At 44.4% G+C, this 17,121-nt stretch overlaps 1 protein-coding gene across 1 annotated transcript in view; it reads left to right on the plus strand.

Moving 5' to 3' along the window:
• The first annotated feature begins 3,102 nt into the window (after window positions 1-3,102).
• TAPT1 (transmembrane anterior posterior transformation 1) overlaps window positions 3,103-17,121 on the plus strand; it is a 64,944-nt gene continuing 50,925 nt past the window's right edge. The window contains exons 1-2 of the mRNA XM_027103294.1: window positions 3,103-3,904; window positions 16,373-16,503. Of these exons, the coding sequence (XP_026959095.1) occupies window positions 3,118-3,904; window positions 16,373-16,503 (918 nt within the window). The 5' untranslated portion in view covers window positions 3,103-3,117. The remainder of the gene's footprint in view (window positions 3,905-16,372; window positions 16,504-17,121) is intronic.

Here is a 17,121-nt window from a genome sequence, read left to right on the forward strand (position 1 = left end):
ATCAGGGTAATCTGGTGTAATACTCTACAGTGGAGAAAATGAAGCATAGAGAGGTCACATGTGTCACCTTAGATCAAAAGACTCTTTGACTGGACAGCCAGAGGGTCCAGGCCTTCTCTTGATTCAGCGCCCCTTCAAGTCATCAAAGTGCCTGATGTTCCCGTTACTCAGGAAAAGTATATGAAACTAATTCCAAACATATTTTAGGGGAAATATACCAGAAATGTTATCAAGAGATAAATTGCTTTGTAGTTGAAAAGTAAAACCTACTCAGTCTAAACAAAAGGAAGCATTCTAAGTCAGCACTGAGGAGAAAGAAAAAGGGAAATCTTATTTTTTTCAGCTCCTACTGTAGTATAGGTATTGCCCCGTTTACCAGCGAAAGATACTGAGAACCAGAGTTTATAGGCTTCATAAGATAATTTTCTGGAGCTTGAATCCATGGTTCCTACACAATGTGTTCAATGTATTTTGTTTAGTCACAAAATCACAATCATTAAATCTTTACTGATTTATGTTATGTTTAGTTTTACTAAAATAGGCTATTTATTTTATGTTTAGTTTTACTAAAATAGGCTATTTATTGTTTTAATTGTGTACACTACTCACCCAATTTTCATTCTTTTTAAAAACAACACTGCGTTTTGCTATTTTCAAAATACAATAGCTACATGGTAGATATTACCACCATTAGGTAAAGAATACAGTTAATTGAGATTGACATATATACACTAATATGTATAAAATGGATAATAAGAACCTGCTGTATAAAAAAATAAAATTAAATTTTAAAATTAAAAAAAGAATACAGTTAAGAATACGTGTAGCAATTTTACAAACTCTTAATTGAATTTATATAATCATAGTTATTATGCATATATATTAAAATATAATTTGAATATATAAATCCCTTATTATTTAAGAAGTTTCTTCACTCATTGAGTTTTTTTCCTTCAGTACTGTTTACATGTAAGACTTCTCCGCTTCTCATTCTTGCTCATCACTTTCCTCTACTGAAACTATTACCCACCAATGAATTATCTCTTTCACTAGCAACTAATATAGTGACATGTTAACAGCACACCATCCTACTGTTTGCTGAATTAATGTTTTAAGTTCAATTCCTGTAGCTCATTGTTATCCAAATTCTGCTTTTAACTTATAATTTAACTCAGAATGTTATTTGATGTCTCTTTAATGGCGAGGGTTATCATGTTTTTGAACTACTCCTATTATTTCCTAACGGTGGCATTATGAATCTAAGCTTATATCTTTTGTTCTACAACTGATATCAAGAACATTATGATATTTTAAGTTCTATTTATTGTTCTCAGAGAACTGTTGGTTTTCTATGCTTTGTAACTACTTCTTGAGATTATGTGTAACTTAAGTTTTGATGATTTAGAATACATATTTCATAATACCCTTTTCCTGGATTCTGAAAATTTGCCAGTGGGTTGAATTAAGTCAGAGAAAAATTTTCATATACAGTAAGATATTTGATTATCTAATTATCAATACCTAGACAAGGAAAGAATAGTGTTAATTGAAAAAATTATTTATATTAATGTTCATTTCAAAAATGCTTTTTAGTATATTAGACTTATGTGTTTGAAATTGTGCAGTTTCACAAAACGTCAGATAAAATAATGCAGCTCCAGTGAAAAGACCCAATTGATGAAAAGCTACAAGAGCTTCAGCTTTCCCATTTCTGCTTTGCTCCTCTGCTATAACACCTTCAGACCTGGCCGGGACACACTGCTCCCTCCCTCTCTTTGCTATTTTAAAGGACAGAGACAGGCCTTGGAACACCATGTTCTTCCTCAGGCTATTACAGAAAATGAGAGAAATCCATTCCTACAACTGGCTGCCTTAGGAAACAGAATTCTAGATTCCTTCCCTTCCAGCTCCTGTTGAGTTAGAAGCAGGGGCCATAAGCCAATAAATGTGGTGAGACAGCACTTGGGAACTGACATAAGCAAGCAATAAAAGCCTACTTCCTTCTTCACAATCAGTGCATAATAGAATGGGATGGTTTTACACTATAAAAGATCAGAGAATAATAGAATTTGAGCTGTAAAGGAATCTTAGAGGCCATACAATTTTCAGTACCTTTTGATCTTCAAAATGATTCTGAAGATTTGACCAGAGCACTTGTTTTTGATTGATTCATTAAGACTCAGTTTTGACCAAATATAGCCAAAACAGAGAATTTCATGGTCACAGGAATGTTTAGAAATGTCATCCTCTGAACTGTTCCATTTTATGAAGGGGAATAAGGATGTTCCAAAGGCATCAGTTCCTCCTTTCACTGGCGGCCGAGGGCCAGTTCCCAGCTACGGGGCCTTTTTGGTCCATCTTGGTCGCTCGCCCGTCTCTTACCCTGCTGTTAGACTGTCAGGCGGCTGCCCGCAGCACGGTGCCCAAAATAGCTCACCGTGAGTCTGCAACCAGGTGGGTACTCACTAGTGACAACAGAACACTCAAGGTCTTTGGTGAATCAACACGAGATCGACTTTGCTCTATTCACACCCGTTTATATCTGGCTCTCAAGTTTAGGTCTAGGGTAATTTCCAGACAGCTTAATGCTAAGGGAAGAATTACAGTTTTCCGTTTTCGAATCAAAAGGGTACCAGAGGTACAGGTGAAGTTGGCAGAAGAGAACTCGACCTGTCACGGTCCCCCTAAATGGAGTGCCCGGCCCCTTCCCCGAGCCCCGGGCATCTTCACTTCCAGGAGCCCTGCGGCGGCGGTGGTCTCGGCACCGCCCTCGGTGCGGAGTCACACGCCTGAGCTGCAAAGGACAGTCACCCCAAGTAAAGAGGTCTCCCAGGTAATGGAGCAAGGGCACCACGGCGGCCAAGAGCTGTATCCGAACCCTAATGCCGAAAGACAATCTAGTTTGTCCGCGGGCGCGGAAAACGTATAAAGCACACTGCTCCTCGGGCTGAGTCCCTGAGACCATCGCTTCTCCTCCGCGCCCCCACCTGTTGGGTAGCATCTCCGGGCTCCTCCTTGCCCAAGTGCTTTGGAAACTGTCAACAAAAACCTAGAGGCCAGGGAATGTGACAGGTGATCATAACTATGCAGAGGAGATGGAGCCCAGATAGCGGACCTATGGGGCCGGGCCTCGCGGGGGTCGGGGATCTGGAGCCGGGCCCTCAGAGCCGCGGCCACGCGAGCTGTGCCAAGACCGGGCGGGCGGCGCCGGCGCACTCCGGGCACCGAGCCTGCAAAACGGGCCCCGGGCGAGCGGCCGGCCACCTCGCAGACAGCGGGCAGCAGGCGCAGCGGCCGCCGCCCCTGGGCGCCTCGGCCAACCCTCCGGCCGCCGCCGCCTCCGCTCTTGCCCCGCTCCCGCCGGGGCCCCGACCCGAGCCCCGGAGGCGCTCGCTCTCCCCGGCCGCGCGACCCGGCTGCATGGAGCCCGCCGCTGGGTCCAAGACGGCCGAGCCCGGCACGGCGCGGGAAGCCAGCGCGCGCTACGGCGACGGCAGGAAGAAGATGGCGGCGGCCGTGACGGCTGCGGCCTCTCACGCGCAGCTGACGCTAATGGCGCGCGCCGGCCGGCGGACCGCGGATAGTGGTGGCAGCGGCGGCCCGGGCTCCACCGAGGGGCGGGGCGAGGCGGGAAGGGGGCCGGCCGGAGGCGGAGGCCGGGCGGGAGGCTGCAGGGAGGCGGTGGGGAAGGTTTGTTGTGCTCGGAACATGGCGGGCGTCGGCGACGCGACCGCCCAGAGAGAAGGCGGCGGCGGCGGCGCCGACATCCCGGAGAGGGAAGGCCGCGGAGACGCGGAGCAGCCGGGCGGCGGCGGTCACGGGCCCCCGCCGGCGCCTCAGCACACGGAGACACTGGGCTTCTACGAGAGCGACCGCCGGCGGGAGCGGCGCCGCAGCCGCGCAGGTGAGAAGGGCGGGCGGGCGGCGCTAGGCCGCGGCGAGGGAGCGGAGGGGGGCGGGGGGCGCCGTGGGACTGCCGGCTGCGAGCTCCGGGGTCGCCGCTGCCTCCGGGGCCGCCGTGGTGTGGGCGCGCGGAGCCGCCGCAGCTCCAGAGGCTCCGCGGCCGCTGACAGCTCCTCGGGCGGGTCCGCGCGCAGCGCCGAGGCCCCGGCGGCAAACGCCCAGCCAGGTAGGTGCGTCCGAGAGAGAGGGCTGTGGCCCGGGGAGTTCGTCCCCACTCGCTTTCCTGCTTTTGAAAGGTCTTTCAAAACAAAACAGAACGCCTGGTATCCTCACGCCTCGATAACGTTGGCGAGCATCTCCCCACGTCTCAGGGAGCCCAGAACTGAGAAACGCAAGACTGAGTTCATTATCTGTGTGTCAAGGTGACTTTTGTTCTGTGTTTTAAGCGAAGTTGAGTCATCGAAACCTGTTAACTTGCCCTCTAAATTTGTGTTCTTCTGCTGCAGATAACAAGGTGGTAATAATGACCGTAAAGTTCAGTCATTTTGCTCAGGACATAAATATTTAGCACTCCTGCAAATGTTACCTGTGAACTTTTCCTAAACCGAAACTTAAGCCACTTTGAAAAAAAAGAAAAAGGCTGCGTAAGATGCACTTGTGGATCCTAATTTCAATGACCGGTTTTAAGCATATTGTTACAATGTTGTTTCTTTAAGCTATAGGAATTTATTCTTATTTTTAGAGAGTTTTTAAAAGTTGCATTTGTATTCATATTGCAGTTGTGTATTAAGCTTAAAAAAGGGGAAGACTGAGATGTGTGTTTCATTGAATATAGGGTGATAACAGCATTTTAATTCTTAAATAATTCTAAGTTTTGAGCAGGAACAGACCCATAACTACATTAATTTCTTCCAACTAAAAATTTGCTTCTGGTACACAATAGGAGCTGCATTAGCCGTTATTTCCTGCAGTTCATGCAAATAAATGTTTAAGTACTAAGGCTTACTGCATCATTGATTGCACTCGGGTATTGAAGATGTGGGAGTACTTAAATGCTAACTTAAGGCTGATCAGGTAAGATCCTGATTGATTTGCTAATTATCAGAAGTAGACGTAGGTTAGACTTTGAAGAGGTCTTTATCTTTGAAAAATTAAGTACAGACTGTGCCTTGTTTTGTCTTTTTCAATGAACCACTTAGAAATTCTCAACTCTAAGTTGTCAGTTAAACACTTGCTTGGGCGAGTATTTACTTTCTAAATTGGTCAGATCTAAGTAAGACAAAGTATTAAATCTCTTAGCTGTCTGTTTACTTACTTGGACTTCAAAATTAAAAGCACTCTGGTGCAAATAGAAAAAAATGTAGCCAGGTTTCACTATAATTTCTTTGAAATATTTATGAGTTTTAGGAAAGCCAACATTATAAAAGCCTTTGTTACTGTTTGCATGCAGAAAAAATGAAGTTGTTAGGTGCCTTTTGATGATCATAGATGTTGGGCTTCTGGAGTAACCCTTAACACCCCTTCCGTGGCCCTGCTGGTCATGGGTCTGGATATCTGGTACTGTGGACTTTCATTGACTTCACGCCGCCTGTGCATTCTTCATCATCATGGGTTACGGAGCGTGGTTTACTTAACATGTTTGAAGCCGGACTTTTAACCCGGAGTTGCAGGAAGTCGTTATCAGGGACATACTTCCGGCTTTAGTCTTTGGGGTAGTCATTGTTTCCCCAATTCTGGACGTTATGTTGAGGAGAGATGACCGTGGCAGCTCTTGGGGATGAGGACTTAGGTGAGAATCCCAGGAGTATTTCAGCTGGAGTCACCAGCCGGCGTTGTTGTGTCTGGGCCTGCACATGGGCCCTTTGTCCTTTCCCCCGGGTGTCTGTCTCTTCTCCACTAGTTACACAGCTCTTGCCCTTGCCAGCGCCCACTCTCCAACTCTGATGCTGCACTGGTCAGGCATCCTCGCTGGAGATTAGAATTCTTTCAGTCACTCTGAAATGCCCTGGGCTGCTAAGTGGCTTCCGCATTCACCCTAACCCTGCAGCATTGCTCCCTTCCACTGCTCAGCATCCTTTCCTTCCTCTCCTGTCCGGAATTTAGAAAACTCTTACCTAGGGGCTGCCCTGGGCCAGAGGGCCTTGGAGTGGCACCACCTAGTGTCATGTGAGAAATATTTCTTCCCGAATCAAATGCCTTCCAAGCCTAGGTGCTTGCACTTAAGGTGTTACATGTCCATTTTTTATATTCTGGTGCTGCCTCTGATACTCTAGTCTTCCCCCCGTCCCCTGCCAATTCAGGGCAACCTTTGTCTTTACTTTTTTTTTTTTTTTTGCGGTACGCGGGCCTCTCACTGCTGTGGCCTCTCCCGCTGCGGAGCACAGGCTCCAGACGCACAGGCTCAGTGGCCATGGCTCATGGGCACAGCCGCTCCGCGGCATGTGGGATCTTCCCGGACCAGGGCACGAACCCGTATCCCCTGCATCGGCAGGCAGACTCAACCACTGCGCCACCAGGGAAGCCCTGTCTTTCCTTTTGAAAGTCATAATTTTAGTGTCTAGTTGGCGTGAACCATCAGTTAGTTTCAAAGTCTCCGTTATCATTTCTCCCAAGGAATTTAGGACTCTTATAAATTAGACGTTTGTTGGCCTGCCCTAACCATCTACGGTCCCGTAAATGAATATACAGATTAGGTGATTATCCAAACCCTCTGAATCCAAGTAAAACAATTCAAAACGTAATGTTTGAGGTTCCTGTTTTTATTTTATACCTGTCTGTGTTCATTGATAGTTTTTTTTTTTTATGTTGGGGGTAGGAGTTTATTAATTAATTTATTTATTTTTGCTGTGTTGGGTCTTCGTTTCTGTGCGAGGGCTTTCGCTAGTTGTGGCAAGCGAGGGCCATTCTTCATCGTGGTGCGTGGGCCTCTCACTATCGCGGCCTCTCTTGTTGCGGAGCACAGGCTCAGTAGTTGTGGCTCACGGGCCTAGTTGCTCCGCGGCATGTGGGATCCTCCCAGACCAGGGCTCGAACCCGTGTCCGCTGCATTAGCAGGCAGATTCTCAACCACTGCGCCACCAGGGAAGCCCGTTTATAGGTTTGTAGAATATTTATGTATATTAGTTTGTATATATACAGCTACATCAAGGGTAAGCTTTCTTTTTGTTTGTCTTTTCAAACTCTTCTAATCACTTTGTTCACTGAACTCCCTCTGACTTATATGTAGCCTGGCAATGGGCTGAGACTTTTCTCAGGTTCTAGTACTTAAACCTTAACATAGATAGGAATGGATATCCCACTCGTCATTCCTGGTTTCATTCTCTCACTCATAATGGTTACTGTGTATTCCACCGTAGCCTTATGTGGTCACCTGTCTTGAACTCTGGGTATAGTAGTCATCAAGAACCGCAGATTCATCTCTTCTGTCTTCTTTTTTTCCTCTTCTTAAAAATATGACCAACTTCTATTGTCCTTTTTGATATAAGACCAGATAATAAGTACATATGACTGGGACTTCCCTGGTGGTCCAGTGATTAGGACTCCATGCTTTTGCTTTCTCTGTTCAGGTTTGATCCCTGGTCAGGGAACTAAGATCCTGTAAGCTGCATGGCACGGCCAAAAAAAAAAAAAAAGTACATATTACTATGTTTCCATGCTTGTGCCCCACTTCACAGGTCTGCAGAAGTTCTAAGTGGGAGAATTTCTGTATAGCCATATTCCCATTTAGGAATCTAGGCCCAGCAAGTCAACTTTTGACCAAGAATTAGGCAATCTGTGCTTGGCTTGGTTCAGTTGTTCAATTGCTTTGTAGACTCTATGCTTGCCTAATCCATTTGGCTCTGTTTCATAACTCCACTACTAAATAGTTTAGTATCTGAAGTATCTAAGTTGGCTCTAGTGACTGGAGACTTAACAGTAGAAGACTCGTTGTAAAATAAATACAACACCTACTGGTGAGGATGAAACAATACCTATATAATGCAGGTATTGGAGTATGCATAGGGATAGGTATTGCTTGTAAAACAAAAGAACTTGAAGTAAGGTATGGGTGAACAGTATGGTTTTTGACTGTAGCAGTGCCATGGCCCATTTTGTTCCTTTTTAGGTGGTGACTCGTCACTCTGGAGCTTAAACTTGTTATCCATCCCTTGTGCTTCTCTTCTCTTTCTTTACATTTTAAACTTCTTGCTTTACCTCCATAAGAGAATGAACAGAGGCAGGAAGAAAGACTAAAACTCAGAAAAGCCAACTGATCTCCTTTTTAGCAGCTCCCACAAAAGATTTTGAGTGGGATAAGGGTTTTAACTGTTCGTATTCACTATGTCCCATTGTGTATTTGAAAATTTAACATTTTGAATATTAAAATACATTCTCATTTAACCAGTCCTGATCCTCTATAGTATGTTACATAGTTATCCTTATGGCCCCAAACTTATCCTGATGGATGATTAAAGGCTGTGATTCTGAAAATTATGCTCTAGAGTAAATCAGTTTCTCATTTACAAAGGAAAGTAAGAATAATTGTAAAACTCCCTGAGAAATTACTTGGAGTGAACACAGCCCTGGTGCAGATAAAGTAAAATTAGCTTCTTCTCTTCTGACAGATGATTGCTCTCCTTTGAAAATTCTCACTTGCTTTACTTAACAAGTACTTGTAAACTGAACAAGCAATGAAAAGTTATTTATTTTGATCTTTGACTGGTTCAATATTCTTGACCTTTTTAAGATGTTTACCTTCCACCTAGTTTACCCTCCAAAATTCAGTCCTAGCAGCTCATTTGCAGCCCACTTTGGGGATGCTTGCATAAGAGAGAAAGAGGTCTTTGGAAAGACTGTATCATTGACTGTCAAGTTAATGATATTTTGTTCCCATTTTTAGTCCCTTACTTTGTAACCTTATGACCTTGGAAAAAGTCACTTCTCTTTTTGTATCTGTTTTCCATCTATAAATTTATGAATATTCTACCTATTCTTTACTTCCCTAAATGAGATTATTTATAAACAGTTTGAGGACCTTAAAAGTTCGACTGGAACCTTTACTGTATTTGACTTAGGAAAGCAGAATTGCTGTCATTGATTCCTAGTTGGCCTTGTACAAGGGTGTGCCTTTGTATTTGTGTAATAAACTTGTAACTAATATTTTAGTGTAACTTTAGTAAAGCCTATTAAATTTTTGCATTATTTAAGACTGTGGAGATTTGCATGTTCCATAGTATTTTCCTAGCAGTTAACCAATATTACTTTACAGTTTTTTTGATGGTCAATGGTATTTTAAGAAAGATATATTTAGACATATTACTGAACATGTAAATATATTTATGATTACTCATTACTTCAATTAATACTTTTTTATACTGAGTTTTTATTTCTAAAACAAGCTCTCTCAGAAGATAATTAAACAATATTTCTTCTTTTAGGGATGAGGAAGAAACCATTTATACTGTACTTTTTCTCAATTTAAGATACTGAATCACAAGGCAATTCTGTGGTAGATGAATATTGTTTAAAAATAATCTGGAAGAATTGATCCAGGTTTATGATTGGTATTATTTTCCCAGTGTTAAATATTCATAATTGGCAAGACTAACTTATTCAAATGTAGAAGCTCGTTTCTATTATAATTGTTGATAAATAGTAAAATACTTCTATTTTTAAAAGACTTTTACTGAATATTTCTTCTTGGTGAGATCTGGATAAATGAACCAAAATTGGTTGACATCTGAAGAGTTCAAACGGTATTCAGAAAATAAACAATTGGATTATTTTATTTTGGAAAATAATTTGCACTTAAACTATAAAGAAAGATGTTTGGCATAACAAATGAAAGTGACTCTTGCTAAGGAAGAATGAAATATCACCATGGTATGGAAAAAGTTACGGTTCAGTTAGCTAGCAGAATTCTTGAAGAGTGGCACCCACAGGTCAAAGAACAGTAGTAGCCTTCCTAAATCATTAGCCAGGCACTCTACCCAGTATCACGGGACAAGGGAGTTCAGGTAAGTCTGTAGAATGCTAGAGAACAGCGTTTAAAACAACGGCAGCAACAAACAAAAGCACTGAAACACAGCTATATTTTGGAACAGAAGATTGAGTAGCATCCTGCAGACAATATCCATGGCCAGGAAAAGATTGGAGGTGGGGAGACCAGACAGAGCGGCAAGACTACCCTATGCCTTAGGAGCTCAGGCCACCGGGCAACAGAATCTTGTTCTTCAGCGTGAATCAGATGGCTCCTTCTGACAGGTTGAAGCCAGATCAGGGCTAGGTCATCTTCTCTAGTACATTGTCAGATAAATGGGTGATAATTATGGTCCAGGGGAGAGAGTACGCTGGACTTGGAGTTCAGAGATCCAGGTTCTATTCCCAACTTGCCCCTTAGCTTTTCAGTGACTTTGGACAAGTCTCCTAACCTCTGTGAGCCTCAGATTCTTCATTTGCAAAATGTGAATGCTGTTAACTGTTCTTTAGCTCTCAGAATTGTGAGAATTTCATGAAGTAGTGTGAGCAGGACCTTTGTAAACTACCCCAGGCCATCTAGCGGGAGGATCCTAATCCCTTAAGTAGGGCCAGTTCTCCAGGAGTGGGGGAGGAGGAGGAGGAGGTAAGAAAGCTTTCAAAATATTTCACCCCATGAAGCTTTTTTTTTGTTGTTGTTAGTATTGCTTTAATGTTTCTTTTAAAACCATTCCCCAGCCATTAGTATGGTGTTAACTGTAGGCAAACACTGCCCTTACACTCAGAACTCACTGCTGGCCGGACCTGAAGAAGATCAGGGTACATGGTGCTTGCTTTCAGAAAGCTCATAGGCTGGTAAGGGAGCTGATTAGTAAACAGTGTAACTTCATAGAAGTAAACCCAGAATGCTACAGGAGCACAGAGATGGGGGGTGGGGGAGACCCAGTTTTCCAGAACACAATGGCCTGTTTACAAAAGCACTTGAGACAGTGATAGAATAATCTGGTGCCAAAAAGCACACACTTTAGGATAGACTGCTTGATTTGGATGCTGGCTCTACCATTTGGCTTGCTCTGTGACCTTGGAGACCTCCTTAACTTCTCTGTGCCTTGGTTTCGTCATCTATAAATTGGGCATAATTATAAAAACTGTCTCATAGTTATGAGAGGTGTCTACTCAAAACATGTTTTATCATTTGATTTTTAAGTGTTTACTTTTAAATTTTCTATGGAAAATCAAAATTGGTGTTTATAACTAAAATTCTTGCATTTCTAGAGGTAAAATCCTGACATGACACTTTTTCATATTTACTATATAGTTAAAACACTTTCATAGGTTTATATGTTATAACTTGTTTAAGGAAAATTAGTTACTTAAGTTATATAGTTTGTTAAAGATGCTTATTTGATGTGTTACCTTTTATCCATGGAAACAGGATTGCAGAAATAGCAATAAACATTAGGTAACCACCAAACTAGAATTGGTTAATACTATAGATCATGTGAAATTACTAGTCAGTAGTTCAAGCATTGTGTCATGCTTTGCAGTTTCATTCAAGTCCTCTCTCAGTCCCTCGAACATCCTTTGTGGATGGCAAGCAGGTAACAGGTGTTGTAAAACTGCTCCAAGCCTTGGTTTCCTCTTCTGTAAAATTGAGATCTATGAGTGGAGCGGGGTCACGGCACTAATGAGTGACAGAACTGGTGCCAGAACTTCCTTCTTCTAATTGCTAATCCTGTGCTCTCTTTGTGCATCATAACAAAACCCGTATTATGGTGGAAGCTCGGTCACCTTGTGGGCACCAGGGAAGGCACCATTATGGAGGATAATTTTCTAAGTAAACAAGGGTACAGCGTTGGGCTGCACCCTGCGGGCCTACAAGCCCTGTGCTTGCCCAGCTTCAAGACTGAAGAAAGAGCCTGGACTCAGCAACAGAGACATCAGTAGTTTAATGGATGGGGGATCTTACACACGTGAAGCAAGGTCCTGGAGTGACATCCCACAATGTGTGGCTGACAGCGGGCAGGACATGGTGGCAGTCTTCGCTCTCAGGGAGAGTGGGAGATTACCAGTTATAGGGCAGTTGACCTCAGGTAGGCTCATTAGTTACCAGGGAAACCAGTAGGGGGCACACCCCTCACTACCCCTTTGATAAGAACAGTCACTAGCTGGGGCCTGAGGCAAGTATATAGGAAGATCACTCATGTGCCTAAGATGTAGGTGAAGCAGGCACTGGCTGGGCAGGGGAAGTACAGAGAGCAAGAGAACAGCCACCTTTAGTGGCCTCACCATACATGCAGCTGTCTCAACCTTTTAATTTTATTTGAGTTTTTTAAAAAAATTATTTATTTATTTATTTATACCTGTGTTGGGCCCTTGCTGCTGCACCCGGGCTTCCTCTAATTGCGGCGAGCGAGGGCTACTCTTCGTTGCGGTTCGCGGGCTTCTCATTGCGGTGGCTTCTCTTGTTGCGGAGCATGGGCTCTAGGCGCGAGGGCTTAAGTAGTTGCGGCACGTGAGCTCAGTAGTTGTGGCGCACGGGCTTAGTTGCTCCGCAGCATGTGGGATCTTCCCGGACCAGGGTTTGAACCCTTGTCCCCTGCATTGGCAGGCAGATTCTTAACCACTGAGCCACCAGGGAAGCCCTTAATTTGCTTTTTAAAATTTAAAATTGTACGGCAACCTGTTTATCTCCTTCACACACTGTGATACTAGTGCGCTCCCCAACTTCCTGCACTTACTAGGGACGATGCACCCAGCCACTCACCAGCTGTGACTGCATTGCGGTGTCCTGTCCTCCTAGGGGTGGAGGGACAGGTACCTGTTGGGGGACCTTTTCCATCATTTGGATGCATACGGACTGGAGGCTCCTTAGCTCCGGCGACTGCTCAGTCCAGTGAGACACCAGGAGCTTTGCGTTCTTGCCCTGCTAAGAACACCCCAGTCTCAGAACACACCTGCCTCAGTCACGGGCTCTCTTCCCAAGAATCTGCTACTCTCTGCTTTTGCCACTTCTAATTTCTGATTCTGTTTTTCTCTCTGCCACACCCTCCCTTGTGATTTCCCTTCCTCTTCTCTGATCCACACATTCTTTCAGCGAGCATTGGTTGAGCACCTCTTACATGCTGTACCCCGAGGATGCAAAGGTAGAGGAGAACACCAGACAAGAAAACGCATGTACCGTGGCTCCGGGAAGCATGGAGCTGAGTTGGGGGAGGACTTGTTCTGCCTGGGGAACCTGGGAAATCTTCACGGGGCAGGTGACTCTGCACGTGTTCACCTGTGGAGGCTGGAAGGGAGTTCTCAGGCCAGTGAACAGTGTGATCCAACTGACACATTTGCCAGCAGTGAGAAGTGATGTGACTAGAAAATCATAACCTTGAGGTTCAGGGAGGCAGTTGTGCGGCACTGCTGGAAAGATAGCCAGGGGCCAGGGCTGCAAGGCTCTGGTGTTGCCACTGCCGAGGTGTTGACCTCACCTGGAGGTCCTACAAGCCCCAGAGGGTTTCCATGGCTGGCCTGCGTGCACACGGACAGGCGCCAGGCCAGGTGGGACCGAGGGGACAAAGGATCGGAAGGAGGGCTCCGGTCAGGAATCCTCTGCAGTAACCTGGAGAGAGGACGAGGACCAAATGCAGGCTGAGCCCGGAAAGAAGAGGGCACAGTTAATAAACATTTCGAGAAAGAGTCATTAGGGCTTGGGGAGAGGAGGGACGGGATGGTCAGAATTGGTCCCAAGCCGCCAGCGTAGAACCCTCTGTATCACTGGTGAGCCCTGAGCTAACAGCAGGGCTGCAGGAGGTCGGGGGAGGGGGGGGGATTAGTGGAGAAGAGGTGGTGTTTGGATTTGCTGGTTTAAAGGTGCCTTTGGGATTTCCAGGTGGCAGTTGGAAATATTGGTTCAGGCTCAGGAGTCAGAGCTGAAGGTATGGTGACTTAAGGATTTAGATGATGGTTTTGACCTTAGACGGCCCAAATAGAGTATGTGTAGGAAAAAAAAGACAAGAAAAAGAGAAGGTGGCTGATGACACATCAGAGAATATGGCCTTAAAGGATGGCTGGCATTTTACTGTAACCGTACTTTGTTCGGATGTAGTGAATAGAGCACCGAACCGACCAGCAAATGCTTAAGGGTCCGGTGGTGGAGGAGGCACCCCGCAGAGACTTAGGTTAGCAAAGGTGATTCCGAGAGCAGAGCGCCACTGATGGGGGTGGCAGGCAGGAATGTGAAGCTGGGGGCAGATGCCGCTCAGCAGTTATGGTGAAGTGACCTTTGGGGCTCATGACTCAGCTTGCTGGCGCCAGTGAAACTTTGTGTAAGTGCAGTTTCTTCCGCTCTCTGAATGTCCTGTTGCTTCCCAGTTTTCACAGGAAAGAACTGATATTTTAGATATTAGCTAATTAAAACATCCCTTTCTTTCTAATTGGAAAACTGAACTGTGTGCACATATAACTATTTGATCCTTCTTTTCCATTTTAGCTGTTTTGCAGCTCAAAAGACTCTTTTTCTCTCCTTCAGACGGTAGATCTTGTCCTGGACCTAGCCAGCCAACAGCATATTAGAAAGTTCCTAGCCAGAAATTTTACTCTACACAGATTTGGTTATACTAAGGCCTTTTTTTTTTTCTTTTTCCTTTTCATTTATTTATTTTATTTTAATTATTTATTTTTGGCTGCGTTGGGTCTTCGTTGCTGCGCGCAGGCGTTCTCTAGTTGCAGCGAGCGGGGGCTACTCTTCTTAGCGGTGATCAGGCTTCTCATTGTGGTGGCTTCTCTTGTTGCGGAGCATGGGCTCTAGGTGTGCGGGCTTCAGCAGTTGCAGCTCGCGGGCTCAGTAGCTGTGGCTCACGGGCTGTAGAGCGCAGGCTCATTAGTTGTGGTGCACGGGCTTAGTTGCTCCACAGCATGTGGGATCTTCCCAGACCAGGGCTCGAACCTGTGGCCCCTGCATCGGCAGGCGGTTTCTTAACCACTACGCCTCCAGGGAAGTCCCTATACTAAGACCTTTTAGTCTGAACATCTATTAATATATGCAGCGAAGTTTACATCTCGTGTACATGGCTTCAACCATAAATGTACTGAGAGTACCGTGCTCGTGGTGCACTGGATGATTTGGCCTGCCCCTGTGCTGGGCTGCAGTAGGTGGAAGTCCGGTTTTCTCTCCATCTGTTTCAGTCTCCTGTTTCAGACAGCTTTCATGGTATCACTGACTCTCCAAATGGATTATGAATCTTGTATTTTAAGAAAATGTGTGTAATTTTTTGGGGAAAGCTGTAACTTCTATACATAAGCAAGCCACTTCACCTGATGCTCAAAGAACTAGCGATCTGTCCCAGCGTTGGAGGAAGTAAGCTGTTTTTAGGCCCACTGGGAGATAATAAGTCCACTTCTGAGTCTTCCTAAGGGCTTTTCAAGGGTATTTTGGACTATACACTGTTCCCCATCCCTGCAGCCTTTAAATCCTAGCATCACATAAGACGTAACTATGAGGGTCGATCACTCGTAAATGAAATCAACTTCCCCTCTTTGTCATTTTTTGGAGGGAACACCAATACTGTGTTTGGTAAAAGGACCACGAGGCCAGCTCAGAGCAAAGAGGACAATTTGAAACCTTTGGTGTGCTGAGTTCTGGAAGAGAGGATGGCCTCCTAGAGAGTAGAAGTAGGGATGTCTGTGAAGTTGGGGACTGAGAGGTCACCAAGGTGCTGGACTGTCAGAGAAATGTCACCCAGTGGGAAGATTGGGATCAGGCATTAACACCCTTACTTCTCATCTCAAGTCCTCCAGGTACAGCCAAATGGAAAGCATTCCACCTCCTTTGGCCTTTCTTTCCTCAGCTGAGATGAGATGACTGTGGGTGAATTTGCCTCAGAGGAACCGAGGAAACAGGTGGACAAATCCAAGGAAAGGGAGGTCTTTCAGATCGGGTTGAGGTTCTGTTTTGTATGACTTATTATAATTACCATCATGTTGGGAAGCCTTCACCTGGGGAAGTGGCATTATTTAGATACTTGCAGGATCTCTGAGGCTGAAGAAGGAAGAATTTGCACCAGTGTCTGTGTACTTCACCCAGGATAGTTCTTGGGCTGAAGCAATGCCTGTTAGGTGACTTGGCTCCCTTTTGAGTGTGTGTGTGTGTGTATCTCCATTTTGCATGTACTTGGTATCTACTCTTTTTACCTGCCTTCATCTCTCCATCAGTCCAGGTCCTATATCACCTGTAAGACCCAGGACTAGACTCTCACAGAACACTTTTCTAACTATTCTGGCTCATAGTAATCGTCCCTTTTATATTCCTGTGACTTTTTCAGTTTATATCACACAGAACAGCAATTTTCTCAACAGTCTTTTCTGGTGGTTTGTGTGCAGTTCAGTTCTGGGCACAGAAATGTAGATTACTTTGTTTTATTCTCTTGTTGTTTTGCATATACATTACCTGTAGCACCAGCTAGCATGGAAGTTCCTTGATAAATACTGTTCTTTTTGTTTTGTCATTTTTTTTTTTTTCCTGTAGAGCTTTCATTGTTGAGGTTCCTCAGTGCTGAACTAACCAGAGGGTACTTCCTTGAACATAATGAGGCCAAGTATACAGAAAGAAGAGAAAGAGTGTACACTTGTATGCGAATACCAAGAGAATTGGAAAAGGTACTTTTTTTTTTTAACTCGTCGTTTTGAAAATGATTTCAATATGTTAATTCTATCAAAAAAATTGTGAACAGCTTGAGTTGCGTTTTTAAAATATTGGAAATAGCGTGATCATAAATAATTAAATATATTGGGGGAGTAGGAATTCCCATTCAGGAAGAGTCTTAAAAAGTGTATTTTTAGTGTAAGATCCAGTGATTTTTAACTTTGCAACTTATTAAACTTACCATATTCCCATTTGTGTCCCACCCAAATAACTTTTTCAAGGAATTGCTCTCTACTTATTCCTTTAGTTCTCTTCAGTTTTGTTTTACTAGAAGCAGTTTTTTTCCCATTCAGAGTCATATAAATTATTTAATTGCACCCTTTTTTTTAAGGTTTCAGTTTCTCAGAAAGCCCTCGTTTTTAAAAACAGTTTCTTCAAAGAAAAACGACAATTTGTTTCACCTTCATCACAGAAAACATCTCAGCATAGGATAAACATAGTAATAGCAGCACTAAATCTTTGCACATAGGGCGCTCCCTTGATTGTGTCCCAGGCCATCAAGACCAGTCAGATACGAAATCAAGGCCGCTCTGTCTGCATTGATAGAGTTGACCAGTGTGAGCAAGAAGGAA

Source organism: Aethalodelphis obliquidens, unplaced genomic scaffold, assembly GCF_003676395.1.
Source record: "Aethalodelphis obliquidens isolate GAN/ISIS:26980383/991018 unplaced genomic scaffold, ASM367639v1 scaffold6, whole genome shotgun sequence".
Classification (NCBI taxonomy): Eukaryota; Metazoa; Chordata; class Mammalia; order Artiodactyla; family Delphinidae; genus Aethalodelphis; species Aethalodelphis obliquidens.